Below are 24,035 nucleotides of genomic sequence, written 5' to 3'. Positions count from 1 at the left end.
AGAAAAATAACTGCTACTGCTGAATCCAGGACATGCTCTTTGTAAGAAACATGGAAACATGTCACTGACCTAGTGACAGCAGAATTGTACCTCAAACCAGCATCGATCAAAATTATTCTTGCATTTAAAAGGCTCAAATGGCTGTCCCTTACCTCAGATTATTTTTTCTGTTTTCAGTAGATGTTATTACAAAAGAGACATTTTCTTAAATAATCTTAGGCAGTTAAACCGGATATGAAATAAAAACTATAGAAAGAATGTACTTACCTACTGTCTAATCAGACAGATGCATGTAGGAAGGATTTTTGGCACTCCATTACATTTATGTGGGACTGTCTTTGCCTGGATGTGTGTTTGTGTGTCTCCTCTTCTAGCAACACTAAGCCATATGGCGTAGGTAGCATTCTGAAGCAGATAGCCTTATTTCACTTGCACTCATTTTATGATGGGTTCTCCCTAAGGTTTTATTTTCCTAAACAAAGCAAAGAGTTTTTCTCCTTAGAAGCTGTTCTGTTTTCCTCACAATGGACGAGGAAATACAGGGAACGGGAATATAGTGCTGCTGTACTTACTGCTATTTGTTTTAATGTTATTGTACCCACATAAATAATTTAGTGAAGTAAGAGATTTTTCAAATCTATTTTACACAGACACTGGAATAATCTCAGGTAATTGCTCTGGAGCTTTATTTACTCTAGCATAGATCAAAGAAATTGCATGGTGGTACCATGGAAAATATTCATACTCATGCTCCTGCAGTATTATTACCAAGCTGGCATCAAGCCATCTGAGGCCCCCTTGTGAACGTTCAAAGAGGAAGCACTTCACCCATACATATCTCTGAAAATGTACTCATTTTATAAAACCATAGAATGGTTTGTGTTGGAAGGGACCTTAAAGCTCATCCAGTTCCAACCCCCTGTCATGGGCAGGGACACCTTCCACTAGAGCAGGTTGCTCCAAGCCTCCTCCAACCTGGTCTTGAACACTGCCAGGGATGGGGCAGCCACAGCTTCTCTGGGAAGCCTATGCAGTGCCTCACCACCCTCACAGGGAAGAACTTCTTCCTAGTATCTAATGTAAGTGTATCCTGCGTAGGTCTGCATGCATTTCTGTCGAGTGCCTGGCAAAGAGGCAGGAATTATTATGGCCTCCCCTTTTATATTTGTACCCTTTGATGTGAAAGACTTTTAAACATTCAGGTAATAAGAACAGAGTTTTTCTTGTCTGCACATAAACGCTAGCAATGCAGTGGTGAAGAGCTGTAGGTGAGAGTGATGCCCATAAACGCCGCAGTCCCTGCGTTTTTAGCAGTTGTGGGTCTCCAGCACCACGAATTTGAGAGCCCGGGGTTCAAACCCGGTGCCTGAAACGCCGGCCACAGCGGGTGTAAGTGAGAACCGGCTGCGCCTCCGCAGGCGGCGCCGCGGCAGGCACGTCAAAGGGCAGGGCTGCTGCAGGAGCACGGCCGAGGAGGGCTCCACGCTGCGGACGGGAGGCACATGGCCTGTGCCCAGGGCCGGGGGTGCTGCAGCCAGGCTGGCTGCCGCTGCGGAGCTCCGGAGTGACCGGAATCGCTGCTGTCCCCAGGGGTCAGCCGCGAAGCTTTCCTCAGTAAGGCCACCACTGGCTCTTGATCTCTTAACATCAGGCGTGCAGGGGCCAGCGGCGTGCAGGGGCCAGCGCTGTTTACAAGCAGAGAAAGGCCGGCCAACCCAACCCGGCCCTCCCCGCCCCTCCCCTCGGGGCCACGTCCAGGGAAAATCAGAGCGCCCTAACCCCGAAAACGGCCTTCACCCTTGTCGCACGCGTGGCCTCTCCCCTGCAGCCTTGACTGCTCCAGCCCCGCCAGCCCGGGGCGCCTCGGCCTGGGCACCGCACGGACAGCACCACTCCCCACCCTGCCCGGCGGGGAAATGGGGTGGCAGGCGAAGAGAGAGGCGGGGAAGGGGCCGGCGCTGGCTCCAGGCGGCGGGGCGGCTCCCTCCGCGTCGCGGCCCTGATAAAAGGGCCCCGCGGGCAGGTCGGCGGTGTCGGCCATGGCGTGGGGCTGTGCTCTGTGCTTGGTGCTCGCGGGCGGCGCGCTCCTGGTCCTGCTTGTGCAGGTGCTGCGCTGGCTGCGGGCCGATGGCGACCTCACGTTGCTGTGGGCCGAGTGGCGGGGCAAGAAGCCAGGTAAAGCCGCGTGCCAGCGGCCGCCGGGAGCGTGGCGGTGGGTCTGCGGCGACCCGTGAGGGGAGAGGGGATGGCGGCGTGTGGGGAGGGGAGGGGACCTCAGCGGTGGGGATGAAGTAGCCGCAGGCTCGGTAGAACCAGTCCTCAGCAGCTGCCCGGAGGCTCGTCTGTAGAAATAACCCCCAAAGCGTAGTTTTCGTGCCCTTACCCAGCAAGGTGTGCGGTGCTTATCGTGCCAGTAAAGCAGTTCTAAAAGCAGCTTGAGAGAGTAGTGAGCTCCAGCAGATTTAAGGGGAGGGCTGGCTTGTTTGGCCCAAAAAGGCTTGTTTTGTACTGTTCCTGGGCAGATATCCAGTTCTGGCATGAGCATGCGGAGGAGCTGAGGCTGCTTGGTGAGCACGTGATGGAAGGACTGTGTCAAAGGAAGGGCTGATAAGGGCCTGTAGTGATAGTAATAAGATACACTGCTTGCTGTATTGTGCACGTGCAGTTGGTAGCCACAGTCGCAGTTACTGCATCTTGGGCCTAGGACCAAGTGACCCTCTTAAAACAATAAGGAATTTATGGGTCCCTCCAGATTCTGCTTGTGTTTGAAGGATCAAAGGACAACATCCAAAGTGACCATTCGATTAACTAATCTGACAAGAGAACTAACATTTTGAGTTGTCCGACAGTGACCTGTCTTCATTATAATATTAAAAATCATGGCCACAGCTCAAAAAAACGCCTGGCCCAGGTGGAGACCCTTCCCCTGAGCATGTGTAGGAACTAGAAATATCACAGCAAATACTACAATTATATGTAGATTACAAACAATCACTGTAATTGGGAGTGTACTACTTTTTGTAGTAGCTTTTGTGTATAAATGTACAGAAGAAAGCCAGCATTGATGTGCTTCATTTGTGGAACAGTCTACACTCAGGCCTGAATAAACAGTATCTTTCGTGAGCGTGTGGAATTGATTTACTGCATGCTGGGCACAAATCTGTTTGTCGGACAACAATAGGGTGAGGGGTAGTGTTTTTAAATTGAAAGAGGGTAGATTTAGATTACATGTAAGAAAGAAGCTCTTTACTGTGAGGGTAGTGAGGCCCTGGCACAGGTTGCCTAGAGAAGCTGTGGTTGCCTCTTCCGTGGCAGTGTTCAAGGCCAGGCTGGATGGGGCTTTGAGCAACCTACTCTAGTGGAAGGTGTCCCTGCCCATGGCAGGGGCACTGGAACTGGATGAGCTTTAAGGCCCCTCCCAACCCAAACTGTTCTGTGATTCTGTCTCTTTCTCTTGTGCTGTAAACCATAATTATGGAGAAAGGTCTTAATACAGGTTAGACTAGTTTAATTTCAATTATTCAATTCTAGAAGGAGAATTCAGTTCTGGATTGTATCACTATCAGGTGCTGTATTGCTTCCCATCCTCTAAATACTTGTGTGGATGGGAGACAAGGGTTTCTGGGTGCTGGGCAACTTTTCCTGATGGGTTGTGTATTTCATCACCTGAACAGCAGTCACTCTAAACAGTGTGCTTTTCACAGGCAGAGTAATATTATCAAGACAAGGAGGATCCTTTTATCTGTGAAAGCCTACATATCTGAGAGCCAGCTCCTAAAGCTGGGAATAATGGTATGTTTCTTTAGGCCTGTGGGGAGGATGTTCTCCTTTAAACCTCCCCACCCCAAAGTTTTTTCATAAATGAAAGGACATGGCAACCTTGTGCTACAGGAGCTATAAAATGTTGGGAAAGAAACCTAAATAGAGCTACAAAAGCATTTCCTGGATCACCTGTGGTACTACTCTGTTCAGCCTCTCGTGTGCTATACCTTGTAACACAGTAGTTAATGGTTAGTATAATATGATTTATTTTTTAATTTGGCGAGGTTAATTTTTAAGCTTATTTCCAGTAGCAACAGGACATTAATTGTGAAGCAAGCTGGTGGTTTGATACTTGTTCTACGTTGGCATTTGAGCTAGTTTTTCCATTATGTTAACTCCTAGTAACTCAGTGCATAGTAACTGTCAGTGCTGGGGAATCATTGGAAAACTTTCCTTATTTCAGTTAATTATTCTGCCCACAGAACAAGATCCTGAATAACTGCAGTGAAGCTGCCCAAGACAGGTTGGGAACAGTGAAACTAAGTGGTAGAGGGAAGTGGATTTCTTTTCAGTAGCAAGAGGAGATAGATGAGTGTGGTAAGCAGGGTTCAAAGTATGTCCATGTGTTGTTTTGTTCACATAGTGTTTTGTCTACATGGGTTTTCTGCCAAAAAAGTAACAGGAGAGATGAGCCCCCATGTTTCTTGTGGCTAATTCAATGAATTTGTAATGTATTGGAAAGAGTGCGAATAGGCTTTACAGACAGCAGCTGTTTGGTATAATGAATAATACCGTGATCATACCTACAACTTCAGCAACACCCCTTTCCAATTCACAAGTTCGTAACCTTAGAATCCATCTCTCGCTTAGAAAGTGATTGTTGTTGCTGCCACTGTTTTTGGAAAAAAACCCCAACAAAAACCAAAAAACCCCAAACCATCAAAGCTTGGTTTTTGGAGAGGTTTTTCTTTGGCTAAAATACAGTCAACTTAAAAAAAGATGAACAACAGTCACTGTCAGTCCCAAAAACTCCAGCTGAGCTCTGATAGTCTTAAGTGCTCTCTGCTCTTATCGGAAGGGTAGAACATTTTGGTGCTGGTCTCTTCATGGGATTTGTGTCATTAAGACTCTGAAAGTAGAAATTTGAAACATGCTGTGGTGTAGAGAGAACTAGGAACTGATTACTGAAGTAAGCAGGAAGTAAAAGCACTTCCAGCTTGTGGCTGCAGTTAAAAAGAAGTACTTCTGCTAACTTAAAAGAGTGGGTAAATTTCAGTAAGCTGAGAAGTGCTGGTCTGGCCTTTATTTAAGAGTAGAGCTGGCTTTAATTCTCAGGAACTGTATTTGGCTCTGCTGTTTGAGTTATACCATGAAAACTTTCTTGGTATAATATTGTTCAAATGCTCTTCTCTACAAAGTTGAAAAATAGAAGGAAGAGCTCCTGTCTGTGCTCTTGAGTACTTGAGTCAGATTTCCAGTAAAACTAGCATTTGCCAATCTTGAACACATGCAGGTGTTAAGCAATGATGTGTTCTGGAAAGTGCTCTGATATTAGTGATCATTCATCATAGAATCATCGAATGGTTTGGGTTGGAAGGGACATTAAGGATCATATAGTTCCAACTCTCCTGCCACAGACAGGAACACCTTCCGCTAGACCAGGTTATCAAAAGCCCTGCTTTGTACACTTCCAGGAATGGGGCATTCACAAATCCTTAAATCACATTCTAGAATTAAATGGGTGGTTTTCAGGCATCTATTGTATTTGATTATTTTGGATGTGTGTCTGGAAAGCTAAGCCTCTTCTCAGTCCCCAGGTGTATCATGAAGTGGGGAAGATTGCAAACAAGGGGAACAGGCATATAAGCAGAGGAGTAAAGGGAGTAATTTTTACTACCAGTTGAAAAAGCGTGTCTGGGCAGAGACTATGAGTACATGGAAAATTCACACATGAGCTTATACCTTGGGAACTCGATGTACTGTACTCTGTCCAATGCGAGAACTAACCTGCATCAGATACAAACCAAAGTGGATGAACACGCTTTTGGTTTGTTATGGTTAATTGTCTTTGTTCAGAGAGTTCTATTCTGTTGGCAATTACTTGGGAACATTTTTGAGGTAGAACATTGTTGGGAAAGGTTCACATAGGCTTTTGTTTGGATTTGCGATACAGTAACTGTTTCCTGTCATTTTCAAGAATTCTCTTGTCTGTTTTCATCTGAAGCTCTTCTTGATGAGGTTAGTGAAAATGTTGTGTATGGATGGCTTGCAGAAATGCCATGCCTACTATCTGGTCAATAAACAGTGTTTATTCAGGTTAGCCTTGGAACAGAGTTCAAGTGGCAACAGAACAGCTATGAACAATTTCACAACTACGTGTGACCAAAACATAATGAAGTCAGGATTTTGTCATAGGCCCTCCAAAAAACCATATTTCTTAAAAACATTGAGATTATACCCCTGCAGTGACTTTGTGTTTCTCCTAACATTGGCAGTATGTGAACTGCTGTCTTGATTATTTTGATAGAAAATGAACTGCGTGGAAAGGTAGTGTGGGTGACGGGAGCTTCGAGTGGAATAGGAGAAGAACTGGCTTACCAGCTATCAAAGATAGGAGCCTTGCTTGCCATCTCAGCAAGAAGAGAGGATGAGCTGGAAAGAGTGAAGAAGAAATGCCTTCGTAAGTACAACTTACTACTTCATGTGAGCAGTTTTGGTCTTGCTGTGATGAAGTTGCTGCAGAGATACTAACCCACATATTGCAGGAATGAATTTCATGGTGAAAGTAAACTTTATACATAGCTTCACTGGACATTTGAAGCTGGTGTTTTTTTTTTTTTGTGAGTGAGAAGCCCTTGTATAGCCTTGCATTATGAGTTCCTTCATAAGCTAGTGTTACCTAAGTATCTTATGATCATTTGCAAACGGTCTTGTAAGATTCTAGATTAAGAAAAGGAATAAATGCTGTGGGGAATGGAGGAAACAGTCTCATGGGTATCATCCTATTAAGAACCAAGCCATATGGCTGCATGCTGCTAAGTCTTCTTTCTTCAGGTTTGTGCCTGTTACAGACAGACTGGCAGCTGACTTTCCTTTTTGGGGAAGGAATTCATAGAAATGTTCAGAAAAAGTTGTTCTGAGCAAATGCAAGAAAAGGTCTCCTGTAGATCAAGAGGAACAAATGTAAAGTAGAATGTTAAACTATTTCAGTTATCTTTCATATGTCTCAGTCAGTGGGCTTTCATTTATCCTATCTCTTTTTCCTTTCTGTTTTTGTGCTCAGCAGTGAAGGAGGTAGTTAATTCATGCTAATAAACAGAAGTTTTGAATGTGATTAACATATCTTTATCAATCTATTTATCCTCCACAGCTCAGTATGCAGTGTTTTATACTGCATTATCACAGTTCATTCCCAGTAATGTTAATAGAATGTCCACAGTTACTTGGAATGTATGCTAGTGAATAATGAAGTGTTTGTCTTGGGTTAGCATCTCAGCATTTCTAGAAATCTAAAAGTTGGCATACTCCAAAAATCTGTCAGGGAGCTTTCACTGTGCAGTTCCTTAGTTCTATTTTCTGATGCTTAAAAAGCTCACTCAAGTAGTTATCTATCGTGTGGTGAAGTGGTAGTTTGTCAGGGCAAAATTCCAATGCTGTATGGTGCAATGTTTAGTGGTCAGTAGTACACAACTACATTTGCGCCTGTGGCTGGTTTTGACATTGCAAAAACCCACTAGATAGGCTGGCAGGAGCCATAATCATGGCTATGCATTTTCAGACAACACTTGTATGAGAGTGCAGTATGCTAAGGAATACTCAAATAGTATCTAAATACATGTGAACCAATTTGTCAAAAATTATTCCTACCTCTGCCGACTTTTAAGTGACCCTGTGAAATGTCTTAGCTGTGGTATATACTGGCTTATAGTCTTATGTAGCCATGTGTTTTGCAAGTATATGCTACTGAACTGTAAATATAGGTCAGATTAGATGTATTGAAACTCTACAGTGACATAGTTATTCCATGTTTTCCATAGCCAGCCTTTAAGTAGTGGAAGAGAGTAATTGGGGCCACTTCCCCTCTTACCCTTCTCAAGACTGTGTAAACCCAGCTTCAGCCCCTTCCTTTGATTATGATGTGCAGTAGCCCCCCCAGCCATCTTAGTGGCCCCATATGCTATCTCCAGTTTATCGGTATTTGTCTTGAGCTAGTGGTGTCCAAAGCTGCACACAATACTCTAGATGCAGTCTTAGAACGCCGTGCAGAGGCACTTAAAAATCACCTCCCTCAATCTGCTCTTGTTAGTGCAGCCCACTAACATCTGTAATTGCCAGAGCTAATCGCTGAATTACATTCAACTTGCTGTTGTCCTTCCATCTGGATATTAGGTCTTGTTTGGAGAGCTGGTAGGTAGCCATTTGGGTGTTGGCCTGCAGTAGTGCATAGCATTACTCTGTCTCAGGTGTGAAATTTTGGATTTGACTTACTGAGCTTAATGAGGTTTGTCAGACAATTCTTGCAGCTTGTTAAAACACCTCTGAAATGACAGTCCTACCCTCTAGCACAGCAACTGCTCCTTTGAACTTGATGTTAACTGGAAGCTTGATGAAAACCTGTGTTTTGTTCCATCATCTGGGTCATTAATCAAGACATTAAAAGATACTGATCATGGAGGGATACCACTGGCCACTAGTTAGACTTTGAATGGTTGGTTACTTTTTTTTTTTTTCCCCTCTGGTGATCCAGCCTGTTTTTTCACTGGCATTGTAATCCACTTGCCTAGAACCCTGATATTTCCCCAGTATAGCTTCCAGGATGCTGTGGAAGACAACATAGAAAGCTACTTAGTCAAGGTAAAGAACCTCCACTGCTCTCCTATTGTCCCCAGAGCCAGTCATCACATAAAGCAGTTAAGTTGGTCAGGCGTTATATAGTCATGCTAAATCTATGCTGGATTTTCCCATTCACCTTCTTGTCCTTCATGTACTTGGAAATTGCTTTCAGGAGGAATTGTCACATAATTTTGCCAAGGACTGAGGTTAGGCTGTGTGATGTCTGTGTGATACTTGGTTTTCTCTAGTTAATGGAGAGCTACTTGACTTACCAGGTACCTTCCAAAGATGAGTGACATTGGTCAGCTCTTTTGAATCTTGGATGTGTATATTGCCCTGCTTGTATGTGAAGTTTGTCCCTAACTTGGTCTTCCTCTGACATTGGTAGTATTTCTTTCCCCCAGTCTAGCCTCAGGAGTGCAGGAGACCTGAGAAGAGATCTTGCCAGTGAAGACTAAGGCAAAGAAGACAATGAGTACCTCATGTTTTTCTGTGCCCTTTGTCACTTCCTCACCATTCCTATTCAGCAATGAGCTCCCTCTCCTGTCTTCCTTTTGTTGGTGCTGTACCTATAAGTCCTTGTTGCCTTTCACATTCCTCACCTGTTTCAACTCTGAGAATTGATCTTCTTGATCCCATCCCTGCATGTTTGGGCAGTGGGTCCATGTGCTTCCTGGGTGGCTTGTGTTTGCTTCCACCTGCATGTTTTCTTTTTGCAGCTGAGTTCAGGAATATTCTGTAAGGTTTGAGTAGTGCAGGATGGATTAAGATTGAGCTGCAGCACGTAACATCAATTTGAATTTGGCTGAACTATAAGGCATACTTTGAGCTAATGGCCTGCTGTAGATGCTGTACACAGCAGCAATGTAACTAGGTGATTTTTATATTAATGTCAGAAACCAGCACATGTATCTTGGTCAAAATTTAGAGACACCACCCTGTGATACATGTTTATGCATTCTGCACTGCTTAAAAGCTGAATGAGAGAGAGAGAAGGAATGTACCGTAAAAGCTATGGTAGTACCTGTTGAGTCATGCATATGCCAATTTAACACTTCATTGCACTTCTGCAGGAGGGAGAGAAAACAGCTTGTATAGCTTGCATGGTTCCTGCAGGTGGCTTCTCTGTTTCCCCCAACCCCTCTCTGCAGCATGAGTTGAATTTCAGCAGTAATGTTGGAGGCTGTTTTCTCTCAAAAGCCCAAAAAAGTAAAAATGTAGGTGGGGGAGATGTTTCTTGGTTTGACAAAGCTCAAATAGGATTTAAATATGGGTAGGCCCAATGAATGACAGACAGTCTGTAAATTGTGGAATTACATAGTAATTAATGTTGGAATGGACCTCAGGAGGTTATGTTGTTCAGCCTCTGCTAAAAGCTTATTATCTATTAAAGGACATTATACAAGATAGAAATAAAAGGTAGAAGAAGAAATGCTGAAGAGCTGGAAAATAAAGGCCCTATGCTAAGTAATACTGATCATGTTACAAGAAACTGCTAACTTGGATTAACATGTATGTTGTTAATCTTAAACCTCTAGGGGATCCTGGGGGAAGGAGGTGTACACTTGATGTTGTAACAAAATACTATTCTAAGTCAACATTACTTAATGCAGCTGTCTTTCGAAAAACAAGTTGGCTTTGGGTGATTATAATCATGTTCTAGTTAAAAAGTAACTAGAACTTAATGGGCCATAAGCAGGGAAGAGGCAGCCCTTAATTGCTTTAATAGGAGAATATCAGAAGACCTGCTGCTTGGTGGCTGGGCAGTTTGATCCCAACCAGAAGCCATGTAGTGTAGAACTGCTATGTGAGGAGACTTTAAAGGACCTCCAGAAAACATAAAGCTGTTTCACAGCTGAGTGAAAGTGGCCATTGTTCTGGGTAGACTTGAGCTTTGAGAGCTCAGTTTCAGGTATGTCGCACCTGAGAGCTGATGGCTGTGTGCAGCTGACACTGTGGCTGAAACACATCACTAAAGGGTGTTTGCTGAAGTATGTTAGCATTTGCGTAAAATGATGAACTACAAACTAAGGTCTGGGAGCAAGTGTTTTTCTGTTCTTTGTTATAATTGATCCCTTAAAAACATTGGTTTGGTAACAGGCAGAAAAGGAGGTGGAATACTAGGGGTAAAAGGAAAGGAGAAGGTAATTTTGACAATGTATAAATTGGGACATGCATGTGCCTTCAACGCTGTGGACAGTTCAGGTCATCTACCAGATTAAAAACAGGATGAGTGGACAGTACAAGTATAGAAAAAGCGTAACAAGAATGTCAGAAGTCTTGTAAAAGCTGCCTGTGAGGCGTGACTAGAGCAAAGATTCCTCACCCTAGACAAGAACTAAGGAAAGTAATAGAGATGTACAAGTCTGAGTGTGTTGGGGATGGAAGCCAGATTGGACTGCAGATTGCTCCAAAAGAAGAACTGTTCTGGTTTGATATTTCCTGAAGTTTCTTACATTATGTAAAAGAGCATTTCATTCCTTATCAGCAGTCTCTGTCTCTTCCTTTGCTGTTTTTTCCCCTGCCTGGATAACTTTCTTGGCTGAGTTGATTACGTGGTCTTGTTAATCCACAGCAGAAACATGCCTTATCTCAGTAGGTTTTAACTGTGCAGATCTGCTTGAGGGAGCATGAGGTAGAGTTGTGTCTCTCAGAGAGGGGGTTAAACTACATGGATTTTAGTGGTGTGTTTCTGGAAGAAATGGAGGGGAAGATGCACATGGAATTGTTGGAGGGAGCACTAAGTGGAAATACTGGCAGCTTTAAACCAGACAGATGGTTTTATTTTAACTAATAGCCTAAACACTAATGACCTTTGAACAGAAGCAACTAACAGATTTAACTAACCTCCTTGTTTGTACATCACTGTAAAGGTAAAGTTCAACCTTACCTGTGTATGTGAGAAGTAGTAATCAAAAAGTCAGCCCTTGGCTCACTAAGGAGGGCAGCTGGTTAAAGGGGAGTAGGTACGCTTAGTTGTGGCTAGGAATCGATTTAGAAACAAAAGTAGCACTACCAAGCTAACATAAAAAAAGTAGAAAAAAAGAATCCTGTTAAATGTAGCTAAAAAAACCCTGAAAAGGTAAACCTTAAAAAGATTTTATTTTTGTGAGTCATCTGCCCCCAGATCCCAGGGTCACACATCATTGCTCAGGAAATATTTTGTGTGGAAAAGGTCAGTTCTGAAGGGACAGTGGTAAAAACGCTCAACATGAAGGCTTGCTGACAGCTGGCTTGTATTTCAGGAGATGGATATATTGAAAGCTGTCAGTTAAACAAAACCCTTCTCCTTCTGCCTCCTTCAGTAACTCTTCAACAGTCTAACTTCTCCGGACTCTGCCTCATAGCTACTCATATATAAACATGCTTGACCAGCTAACATACAAGCAAAGTGCCAAGGCTGCTAATACATCATGCTTCTGAATGTCTCAGTGAAAAATTTCAGTTATGTGTTACTCCCCAGAGTTGTAATTTATTTGGGGAATTGAGTGAAAAGCTACACAAAGTCAAGCTTTTCAGAAGCAAAAGCATAATGATGAGAAACATTGCTCTGTTGGTAGGAACAGATTAAAAATGAATTCTATGTGGACATCAAAATGAAAATGAAGCAAGCATTTTATTTCCAACTCAATGTTCTGGCTTCTTGGGTTCTTTTTAGTGAAAATTTAGTGTTTAAAAGCACGTTACATTTTCCGCAGTTGTTAACGTTAGTAGTCTTACTGGTTCCCATTTACTTTGTTTGTTTTTAGAGATTAGCAGCTTGGATGAAAAAGATATCCTTGTTCTGCGTCTTGACTTGACTGATAGAAGCTCTCATGAAGCTGCAACCAACAGTGTTCTTAAGCATTTTGGCAAGGTAAGGTATGCTTTTGGGGTTAAACTTCTTTTTTTCCTATGCCCTATACTTGTATTTATGTTCATGTTTCACTTCTGTTCTGTCATATGGTAAATCCACTTGCCAAAAAGTACCTGAATTTTCATCCCTTTCATTGCTTGTTTATGGGTTTCAACAGGCTTTGCAGAGGTGCAGCAATGAACAAATAATCAGTGGTCATTGCCAAGAACTAAAAATTCACTTGCTTGATGTCACTGAATTTCTGGGCCAACTGGAGCAATTTAGAGCTTAAAATTGTGTTTGGAAGTCAGAACATTTATTTTGTAGCTTCAGTAAGGCATGTAATTTGGGCTCAGAACCATGTGAAACAAAACCGGTTGTCAGGCACAACTATTTGCCTTCTGTGGTGCAGAGTTTTCTTGATTGCTAGTCCAGAGTACAGAGTTTAGGCAGTAGCAGTCAGATCTAGCCAGTGTTAAAAACAATGTACAGAAGTTTAAGCCTTTAGATCACTTGATTTCACTGTGAAAATAGTGGTACCAGGTTTGTTTCTTCTTTACTTTAGTTGGTTTCTGCTTTTGCATAAGACTTTTCAGAGGTTACCTTGCAGGACCCAAATGTTAGGTGCTATTTGCTGCAGTGCAGTAAGGTTAAAAAAATTGTAGTGAGGAAAATAAATTTTCAGCTGCCAGTGTTCTTGTACTAGGAATTAACCTTGTTTAGCATCAAACACTGTATTCCTGTTGTGTTGACTCAGCCCAAAATAGCCAGCCCTCCATTCAAAGAGGATATCTATTTGGGGGGGGGAGCAACTGCTGAAACTTCTTCAGCAGCTGATACATCTTATTGGCATATGGTAGAGATGACACTAGAGGGAAGGGAACAGCCACTTAACAATTGCTTGAGAAAGCACAGGTATTAAAGGAGATGTGTTCTATTAATTTATCATTGTATCTTTCCTGAGATTGATGTTTTGGTCAACAATGGTGGACGTTCCCAGCGCTCCTTGTTTGTGGATACAAACCTGGATGTCTATAGTGCCATAATAGAGCTCAACTACCTGGGTACAATCTCTTTAACAAAACATGTCCTGAATCACATGATCCAAAGGAAAAAAGGAAAGATTGTTACTGTGAGCAGTGTGATGGGTATCATGGGAGCTCCCCTTGCCTCTGGGTACTGCGCCAGCAAGCATGCTCTGCAGGTAAGTTAAATTTCTGAGGTTAACTAAATCATGTGTAATAGACCAGCATAGGTTAGTGCCATAGGAAAGGACGTCATTCTGCAGAGAAAACAGAAGTGTCACCTGTAATTGCACACAGCATGATGTAATTTCTTCAGGTTTTGAAAGTTGTTTGGAATTTATTTGCTCTGAAATGTGAAATATGTCTGCTCCCAGTGTAAATTTGTTTTCCTAACTAAAATTTAAATGTCATCTTAGTCGGGCTTAACCACTACATAGTTAAATACCAATGAGAAACCCAAGACCTTACCCTCTGGCTTTCAGATGAAGGAATACCTAAATCTGTGGATTATTCTGTTGCATCTAGAAACCCTAATGTTCTCACCTTAGTTCAGTTAGGGAGAAGTAAAAGTCACTGGTGAGAGTTTTAAGACTACTGGCAGTCTTTAGGACAGTAAAGTGAGAACGGTGAGTGGTAAAGCAGACTATTCAGAGATCAGAATTCCTGATCTGGTGGGGAACATCTGAATGAGTCTTCCCAACAGTTCTGAATCTTGCTGTGGTGTGAAGAACCAGCAGCTCATTGCCTTTTAGGGAGTTATCCTGTGCATAACCCTTAACTTTCAGTACTGCTTGGAGAGAGTTTTTGACAGGAGTCTCATTTGTGCAGAAAAACATTGAAGAGCTCAAAGTATCTGGGGGAAAAATACTGCCTGCATCACAGAGGAGCTGCTTATTTAAACAGCAGATTTGTTCAGATGTGTCTTTCATCACTGTTTGATTTCTGGTTTATGTACATTTTGATCTCAGTAAAATAAACTTTCACTGTGCTCAGGTTTGAAAAAAAACCTGCACCTTTTTACTCCCTGCTGGGTTTAAGCACATAATCTGAGTAAATAACATTGCTTAAGCTATGGGATCAATGGCCTTTGATGGTTTGTCTGACAGCAATAAAAATGTAACAAGTGGCTGACACTGCAAAGCCACCAGTTGCTTGGAAGAATGAAGATGTAGAAGACAGTGACAGGTGTCTGCTAATAAACTGTTTTCAGTTAGTGATGGGGAGAGATCTGCTGCTCTACGTTTGAGTGCCAGTGGTGAAATTGCCCATTAGAGGCCAACTTTTGGGTTAAGTCTAGTAGATTTAAATTAGAAGAATGCAAGGAGCAGAAGCATGAATTCCCCTTATGCTCCTTTATTTATTATGTATTCTTCCGGTTGAACTATCTTTTGGGTGTGGTGGGGCTGATTTAAGCATGGCTCATTAGTTGCAGAGCACAAGGAATTCACATCTTGCTGTAAAACCCCAAAACAACTCAGAACTCTGAATCTCTTGTTAAGGTGGAAAATATGGGCAAAGCTTTAAAGAGAGAGTTTCTGGCTTAATTAAAATAAGCTAACGGAACTGCTTGTCTCTTTGTTAGCTTCTTCCCCTGCTCAGTAACCAGGCCAGACCCCAAGCTTCCTTTCATGGTTTTCTGTCAGAGCAGTTCTGCTGTACGGAGTTGCAGGTGTTAAAACATGTGATTTGCAGAGTAGATTTTGGAAAGGCTCTGTCTGAGAGTCTCTGGTCACTCTGGAGTCGTGGCTGGATGTGGGCATGGAACCCCCAAAAACTAGAGAAGGTTTTTTTAAATATCAAACTTCACCAGTAAATTCAGGGAAGGGAAATCTGTCGGAATGGCAGGCCTCTCCAGTAGCCTGTTAACCAGCTCTGATGATGACCAAGAAGAAATCTCAAGAGAGAGGGTAGGTTAAAGATGTGACAAAGCATAAAGTGATGCTTTTCCTGTTGCACTTTCCCGGCATGGATCAGCCCATATTCTAAGATCTTATTGAAATGAAGATTGCATTTTGGCCACCAGTTATTAAATATGCAAGCCTATCTGACATGAATTCATCTATTACGGTTTTGGGGTTTTTTTTTTAATTCATGCTTTGGAGTCCACCACAGCTGACACAGTTACTGCTGCAATCTTATACAATCTTAATCATGCCTTTTATGAAAAAAGTCCCTTCTTTCTTCCTTTTGTTTGGCTTTGGTTGTAGTTTTTGGGTGGTGGTGTTGTTTAATTTCTTTTAAATGGCAGTTGGGGGAGGAAGGAAGGAATTCTGTTAAGAATTAAAGTTTGTTCTTGATACAGTCCTGCCTTTGATTCATGCCAACTGGAATTCTTCATGACAGTGTTCTACTGATGAAATTACCCTTTATTTCAGTTCTGGGAGTGCTGTAAGAACATGAGTTGAGGCCATGGGAGTCTGCATGTGACTGGTGCAGCTTCTCTCCCGGTGTGATGATGCTCATGGAGATCATGTGCCATTCATCTAGTTGCAATTCATGTATTGGAGGCATGTGGGGTGGATCAGAAATGGTGGCTTTCAAAATACTCCTTAATCATGAACTTGTCTAATGAGCACATGGACTGCACTGAACAGCAGCCATTACTCTGTTTTCTGGTCATTAGGGAATAGTTTCTGAATGTTTCTGTCATGATAGAAGTTGGCTCAGCCTTGCTGCCTTTAGCATCTCCTAGGATTTGTTTACAAAGCTGGAAAGGCCCAGGGGAAGGAGGAGGCACGCAAACCTCTGGAAATGGAGTGGGATAGCAGAATGGCCACAGAGAAGAAACAGGAGCTAGCTGTGATCTCTAGCTACATGCATTGCACCCCTTTAATAAAAGCACACTGACTTTGACAGTGCAACTCAAACAGCATTCTGGAAAAAAGCCTCAGCAGCCCTGTGTACTCCAGCTGCCGTGAAGGTGATTTCCAGAGATAACATAAGCTCACTGAACCAATGCGCAGGTTTTGGTACCTTGCAATTTGCTCAGGTGAGCAGGGCTCCACTTGGGATACTGGGAGAGTGGTGTGTGCTGCAGCCAGTGCCTTCTGCAGGAGGGTGTCTGAGGTTGCCTGCAGCATTGTGTGCCTCTGGTGGCTGCTCAGGGCTGCAGGCAGGTGTCTGTTCGTAGGTAGAACTTGGATCCCAGAAGCCTGCCAGCACTTGAGCTGATTTAGTGCTTTGTCACAAGGGATCAAGTGATGTTTCTGGATTCCTTTTCTATCACAGCATTTCCAGACACAAAACCTTTCAGCTCCTGGAAGCAGAATGGTAGAATAGTTAGGGTTGGAAAGGACCTTAAGATCATCTAGTTCCAAGCCCTGTGCCATGGGCATGGACGCCTCACACTAAACCATCCCACCCAAGGCTCTGTCCAGCCTGGCCTTGAACACTGCCAGGGATGGAGCATTCACAGCTTCCCTGGGCAACCCATTCCAGTGCCTCACCACCCTTACAGCAAAGAACTTCTTCCCTATATCCAATCTAAACTTCCCCTGTTTAAGTTTTAACCCATTACCCCTTGTCCTGTCACTGCAGACCCTAATGAAGAGTCCCTCCCCAGCATCCTTATAAGCCCCCTTCATATACTGGAACAAGTACATCTTGTGTTTATGTTCTTCAGGCAAAATGGGACTCAGTTCTGTTCCTCAGCACCCCAAATCCACAGGGTGTGACAAGGGATTGTGGGCTGGGAGAGGTCTCACTTGGTCCTGCTCATTAACTAATGATTGCCTAAAGGAGGGAGGACAGCTGTATAGGCCACTCTTCAGGCTGTGCTTCTAGGAGAGCCTGGCCTTCCCATCAGTGCTGGGTGAGGAGGATATAAAGCACTCACAAACAAGGAGCAGCACCACATCCTCCCCTTGCCCATGTGGCCATGCTCGTGACACAAGCTGCCTCCCTCTCCCCTTTGGGGTCTGGTGTCTTTACACTTGTTATGTTCTCCTCAGCAGGACTGGAGCAGTCCTGTCACAGAAGTTGTGCCGTGACTTGGGAGCTAAGGGGGCTTTCCTGAGATAAGTGGGCCCAGGACCCCTCAGGGAATGAAGGGGATGTGGACGGTGCAGGTTGGGGCTGTGGTACTAGCCTGAAGACAGGAATAGAGCCCAGTGTATTGGTGCCATGTCCGAAGGTGTGCACCGGGACTGGAGGAAGCTCCTTTCTTTCAGTGCAGGAGGCAATCTAGGGGAGGGCCTGGGTTTTTAATCCGAAACAGCTGGGTGGTTGGCAGATCTCCCATGCTTTCCCATGTGTTTGGAAGCAGACTCCTGGTCATATGTATCTTAATGTTAGCATTTAATCCTCTGGAATTTGCGCATATCTAGGCTTTGATAACATGCTGTGAAGGTCTGATACCATAGAGTCAGGGCCTGCAGGTACTTCTAACTTTAAATACACACTGTAAAGAAGCTGACCGTGTATGCGGTCTATAAGCTAGAATTAGTCACCAGCAACTGGGAAATTAGAACCTGTGTTCTTGGTTATATGTGTGCACCAGCAGCTTGCAGCCTGGCTTTAGTGTATAGCCCTAGATGATGACTTGTGTGTCAGCACAGGAGTATTTTTGGCTGATGTTAGCCCTCTGTTGCAATTTCTGAAGGGCTCTGGATCAGCCACCCCTCTTCCTGAGCTGGATGGGAGTACAGATTACACATTTTTAGCACAGTGGGAGAAGTTCATCAGCCTGTGCTCAATGTTTTATGATAAAAAATTGTGTGCTAGAATAAACGGGGAAGTGTTATTACCCAGGTCAAAGATAAGACACTGTGTGGTATTTGCTGAATCATATCTCTGCAGTGCTTGACCAGCAACTTTGGTAGGAAGCACCTTCCTGAACTGGTCACATTCCTATAATATTTGCTGTCTAAATGTGAACTTGTACAGAGATTAAGAAAGCTTTTATCCTGTTAGCTTAAAGGAAAGAAATACTTGCAGCTTTTGTAATTATAGTTTAACCTAGATATACTGGTAGCGTATTCCTGAGCTGAAATAAGATTTATAACTACGTGAATGCAAGTATCGAACTTTGCAGTGAATTCAGCAGTGTAGAGTTACCTCCTAAAAATATCAGGATGCGTCTTTGACTTAATATGCTGAAAAGTTTTCCTCCTCTTACATGGAACCAGTGCCACTTACTCAATAGAAACAATTGAAAATAGGAACACCGCAAAGAGCAATTCACCTGCAAAAGGTAATTTCCACAATATTGTAGTTCTTGAAGTTGGTGGTGCTTCCACTGCCAAGGCTGTCAGGGTTGGCCTCGGTACAGGGACAGCAGCATCTGGCTGTAGTTCAGAGAAACTACTGTGTATGTGAGAGGTCAGCGACACATACCAGTGTCTGTAATTGCAGATATTAGCCGCTGAATGTGAAAACTGAAAGAAAGTAGTAGGAATTGCTTTCAATGGAATACTGTTACCTTTACAGCATAGAGTCACTGGGTAAATATATAGTCAGGTAAACCTTGCTACATGTGGCAACATGGCAAAGCTGGATTACATCCTAGTCTTTTCTCCTAGGGCTTCTTTAATTCTCTTCGGACTGAGCTGACTGACTACCCAGAGATCAGTATTATCAACATATGCCCAGGGCCTGTACAGTCCAAGATTATACAAAATGTGTTTACGGAGAATCTTGCAAAGGTAAGGACCCAGTTCTGTTTGAGATAAACCTGACTTTTGCTGCAGGGTCAGTGATCCTTTGTCGTGGTTTAAGCCCAGCCGGCAACACAGAACCATGCAGCTGCTCGCTCACTCCCCCCTCCTACCTTCCCCTGCTCCCGGAGGGATGGGGAGGAGAATTGAAAGAATGTAACTCCTACGGGTTGAGGTAAGAACAGTCCAGTAACTAAGGTATAATACAAATCACTGCTGCTGCCACGAGTAATAACAATGATAAGGGAAATAACAAGGGAAGAGAATACAACCGCTCACCATCCGCCAACCGATAGCACAACCCTAGAAGTGATCTAGCCCTACCGGGTAACTGCTTCCAGTTTATGTACTGGGCATGACGTGCTGTGGTATGGAATACCTCTTTGGCTAGTTTGGGTCAGGTGTCCTGTCTCTGCTTCCTCCCGGCTTCCCCTCCTCCCTGGCAGAGCATGAGACTCACAAAGTCCTTGGTCAGAGTAAACATTACCGAGCAGCAACTAAAAACATCGGTGTTATCAGCGCTGTTCTCAGGCCGAAAGTCAAAACCCCAGCACTGCACCAGCTACTAAGAAGGAGAAAAATGGCTGCTACTGCTGAACCCAGGACATCCTTCCCAGAGGTCCCGGTTTTCTTTATCTCCTCCTAGCATACACTGACCTCACCTTCTTACCAAGAAATGCTTTGGTCAGTGTAGAACTATATATGGTCTTGTAATTATTCGTGGTATCAAGTCCATATCAAATGAAAATAAAGTTTGAGAGCTGTTCTGCCTTGTCTCTTCCAACACACACAATCCCAGTCTGGTAAAAATTGCCACGCTGCTGCTGTTCAGGGGAAAAAGCCAGGATTTTCTAGTTCTGCATGCAGAATACTGCCCTTCCTGCCCAGGTGCCTTTTTGTTTGCCCTAGTCCTGAGATGCCCTGCTTGGTTGATGCTGCTGTTGGCAAAGCCACTGCAGTCAGCTGGGGCAAGACATGCATTCCTTTCCTGTTAGTTATTGTTCAGGGAGAAAAAGCAAAACCTTCCAACTGCACAGTTGCTTTTAATAAGCAATTTAAATTTTTGCCTAACAAAATAGCTGGCAAAAATGGCTATTATGATACATCAAAATGTAATCTGTCATAAGTGCAGTGAATTTAAAGCTTGGGATAACCCACCAGTGAGGGGAGTAGGGGTGGGGGAAATCTCCTATGGTTGAATTGAGTTCTGAAAGGATTTTTTGGGTTGCAAAACTTCATCCATCTGTGAAAGACAAGATGTACTTTTTGAGCAGTCTGGAAAGCTTGCAAAACAAATTCCTCAGATTTTAGCATGGCAAAAGCCCTAGGAAGAAGAGCAAATCTAGATCAGAATTGCTTTTGCTCTGGGAAATAGGAGAACAGATTGCTACAGCAGTCTGTTATTACTAGGGTGACACATACATGAATTCACATGGCTGTGGCTTAAGTCCACTAAGTGATAGGCACGCACAGGACTTCAAGACACCTCTGACACTGAATAAGCCTGTTGCTTTGCTTTTGTTTGAGGTGGCTCCTTGCACAGCAGAGCTGGCAGAAATATTTAAGATAATGGGGAACATGGTCTCATCTGCTAACCCAGTTACTGAGCAACTTGTAGCATACAATGGAAACTGGAGGATAGTGAGGGTTGGGTTCCCCAGAGCCAGTCTGCTGTACCGGCTGGATTATTCTACTTGTGCCAAGTGAAGAAGCTGGGAGGAGTGTGCCTGTGGCACTGAGCTCAGCCCTTCCTTTCCTTCTGCTGCTCACAGAGATCCAGGTCTAATACCTCCTTGCTCTCCCCCCTCCAGTCCATAGAGAACAGTGGTGATCAGTCCCACAAGATGCCAACCGACCGCTGTGTCCGGCTCACCCTGGTGAGCACCGCCAATGACCTGAAGGAGGCTTGGATCAGCGACCACCCCTACCTGGCTGTTTGCTACCTCTGGCAGTATGCGCCCACTTGGGCCTGGTGGCTGATGAACAGAATGGGCAAGAGGAGGATACAGAACTTCAAGAGTGGAATCGTAGGTTTATTCCTCTCCTCTCCTTGCTTATTTGCCTTTTTTACTCTGCTGATAGACTCTTTAGCCATGGGAATGTTGGGATTGCATTTTGGATCAGTTTCTCTTTTCACTCCTCACTTCCCGGCAGCTGGTGCCAGGCCAGACTCCATTGCCACATGCCTGCTTGTCTTTGAGTTACTGCAGCATGGGCAGCACACGGCCAAGTCAGAACGTCTTGCCCTGATCTTCCTCACATGGGCTGCACGTTCAGAGCTCACCGTTAATGCAGAGCTGAGCTATAAGGCACTAGGATAAATTATTGAATGCAACTTGGATTTAAGACCACTGAAAACACCTCCCTGGTTGTAGCTATTTTTTGTATCAGGTATGTAATCTGAGCACCTCCTAGGAGTATGTTAAGTGATACCCCTGTCTGTTGGGGTTCTTCACTCACATTTTCCTCCCTGAAGACAGAAGTGCAGTGCAGGGCTCTGTTCTTTCAGAACAGAATTGGTATTTATTCCTGTTGTGGTTTAGTTGAACTTGGTACAAAACCCCATGTACTTCAGAAGCAGGAAATGCAAAAACAAGGGTGGCACGTGCAGCTTAAGACTTCCTGCTTCCACACTGTAACTGCCCACTGTCACAAGCCATTTCAAGCAAAATAACATTCTGGGTGAGGGACTTAAATGCTGAAGCAAGCAGGGTGGGAAATACTGACTGGATGTACTCTCACTGCAGGATGCCGATGCCTCTTATTCAAGAAAGAAGAAGTAAGGAGAAGCTTGTGCAAAACCCTGTTGCTCTTCTGCTAAGGTGGAGAAACTGTTTTCATGTTGTGTGACTGCAAACAGCAGCTTTTTTCATCTGTTGTACCTTTGTCATCATGTAAGCTGACAAATCTATCAAGCTGTATACACACTTTGCTAAATAAAAGTCTTTTTAAACATACCTGTTTCATGTCAAACTACCACAGGGTGAAGTTTTAAGCTTATAGGAACAGAGGCAGAAGAGGCAGTTTTTCTGCTGCTGTGACATTGGCAAACACTTACTGTGCAGGCTAAAAATTCTATGCCCGCAGGATCCCGTTTCTGTCACTTTCATTTCTAATGGACACGGAGGAAAGAAAAAACAGCCCACACGTGGAACAACAGGTGAGGATGTGCAGTTTGTGTCTGAAGTGTTCCTTTGGGAAAGGGAGGTTCTTTCCTCTTTGCTGAGAGCAAAATGCATGTTTAGGGCTAAATCCCTTAACTTCTGCCACAACATTTAGATGTATTTAACCGTTGGGTATCAGCACCACTGCAGTGTCCACGTGTATGCTGGACATGCGTGTTGGACAGCAACAGCCAGGAGGAACTGAGGACTGCTTTTAAAAGATTTACCATCCCACTGCCACTTAGTTCAGCTGTCAGCGGGGAATACCTCTTGTAATGGTAACTCACCTGTAGATACAAGCTCGGTGATCTTGCTGCTGACAGTGTCCTCTGAAGTATGTTTGGACATACCTCAGGCCACACACTATCCAGGTAAAAATTCTTACATCTGTCATTGATAATAAAACAACAACAGCCCATTTAGAAGTTGTTGACACTTTGCAACTACATCAAAGAGTAAGCCAAAAGTGATGTTTTCAATGTGACACTTGAGAAAGATGGAAACAACTGTCTAGGGACAAAACTAAAGACTAATAAAGTGACAAGGATCTGGTCCCACCTCCTTCTGGGAAAGAGGAAGGTTCAATTCCCGTGCTGTTGTTTGTGGAACATGCTAAGGAGGCAGTAGCAAGTCTGCATGACAAAACACAGTGACTTTAAATACAACACACATGCTTTTGTCTCCATGCCCTAATCCACAGAAGATGTTGCAGCACTGCACCCTACAGATGGCTTGTTTGCAGTTTACATCTAGGTTTTTCTGCTTTTCCCAAACAGCATGAGCCTTTGTGCCCAGAGAGGAGCTCGCTTCTCGTGCCTGAGCTGAGGCCAGGTGCTGCTGGACACGTTAAGCACAGACCTGCTGTCATGGACCATGCTGTGGCCACCACCAGCCTGAGAACAGAGACGACGGGAAGCAGGGGATGACAAAATTACCTGTTAGAGAGGAAGCTGATGTTCAAGGAAAATGCCAAAAGCAGAAACTTTCCAAAAAGAACAAAAGCATTTGCAGTTTGCAAATGTCACCTCCCTAACACTTCATGCCACTAAACTGATTCCTGTTGCTTTATGGTACACAACTGGGACAAAGGCAGTCTCCAGTATTGAATGTTTTTGGTAAAGGCATAAAAAAAAGGGGTGAAAATCCTCCAGTCAGGATTTAAAACTCTTTAAAACTGGTTCTCCAAAGCCATGATGAAGTTGTCTCCTCCTTACCTTTGTGTGATGAACATTGCAACCTGTAAAGCACGTAGATGTTCATGAGAATTAAGTAAAGCTGATGCACATACCTCATTAGAAAACAGCAGTTCTCAGTGGTTACATGGGAGAACGGTGGGGTGGGCTGTTATCAGCTTGGTCCTAGACACTGAGTCCAGCACTAGTACTGCGTTGGTAATCCCAAGTGCAGCACGTATGAGAGACAAGGCCAGGTTTGAAGACGCTCTAAATTCCTGATAAATCAAATAAATGCTCCAGAACAAAGCAGAAACAGTTCAAGAACACGCAAACAAAACAGCATGTTTAACAGGGGCACTTGGCTCCACGTATCTGTGATACAGGATAAGAGGCTGTAACTTGTGTTTCTGCCAAAATAATCTGAAGAGGGTTCCAGAAAATCATAATGTCAGTCGGGGTCATACTGTTGCAAAACACACTGGAACACGCAAACTGGACAGGCTGCCTGCAACAGCAGGGGCCAGGATGTTACGCTGCACTGGAGCCTGATGCCACATTCCCGTGCACAGACAGGGATTCTGGACATT

At 43.8% G+C, this 24,035-nt stretch overlaps 1 protein-coding gene across 1 annotated transcript; it reads left to right on the top strand.

The window, feature by feature from the left end:
• Positions 1-1,959: 1,959 nt before the first annotated feature.
• Positions 1,960-22,064, top strand: DHRS7 (dehydrogenase/reductase 7). The gene is made up of 7 exons (XM_065682706.1): positions 1,960-2,175; positions 6,290-6,442; positions 12,345-12,451; positions 13,395-13,634; positions 18,975-19,097; positions 20,921-21,136; positions 21,857-22,064. Exons 1-7 carry the CDS (start codon positions 2,040-2,042, stop codon positions 21,890-21,892), a joined length of 1,011 nt encoding a protein of 336 aa, XP_065538778.1. The 5' UTR covers positions 1,960-2,039; the 3' UTR covers positions 21,893-22,064.
• The last annotated feature ends 1,971 nt before the right edge of the window (positions 22,065-24,035 follow it).

The sequence above is a fragment of the Lathamus discolor genome, chromosome 6, assembly GCF_037157495.1.
Source record: "Lathamus discolor isolate bLatDis1 chromosome 6, bLatDis1.hap1, whole genome shotgun sequence".
Classification (NCBI taxonomy): domain Eukaryota; kingdom Metazoa; phylum Chordata; class Aves; order Psittaciformes; family Psittacidae; genus Lathamus; species Lathamus discolor.
Note: the sequence above shows the minus strand (reverse complement) of the source record. Positions and strands in the feature narration are given on the sequence as shown.

Excerpts from the sequence above, each read along its gene's own strand:
- DHRS7 (XM_065682706.1), top strand. The coding sequence starts at position 2,040 with ATGGCGTGGGGCTGTGCTCTGTGCTTGGTGCTCGCGGGCGGCGCGCTC. Across the intron at positions 13,635-18,974 it reads CCAGCAAGCATGCTCTGCAG|GGCTTCTTTAATTCTCTTCG; the intron begins GTAAGTTAAATT and ends CTTTTCTCCTAG. Across the intron at positions 19,098-20,920 it reads TTACGGAGAATCTTGCAAAG|TCCATAGAGAACAGTGGTGA; the intron begins GTAAGGACCCAG and ends TCCCCCCTCCAG.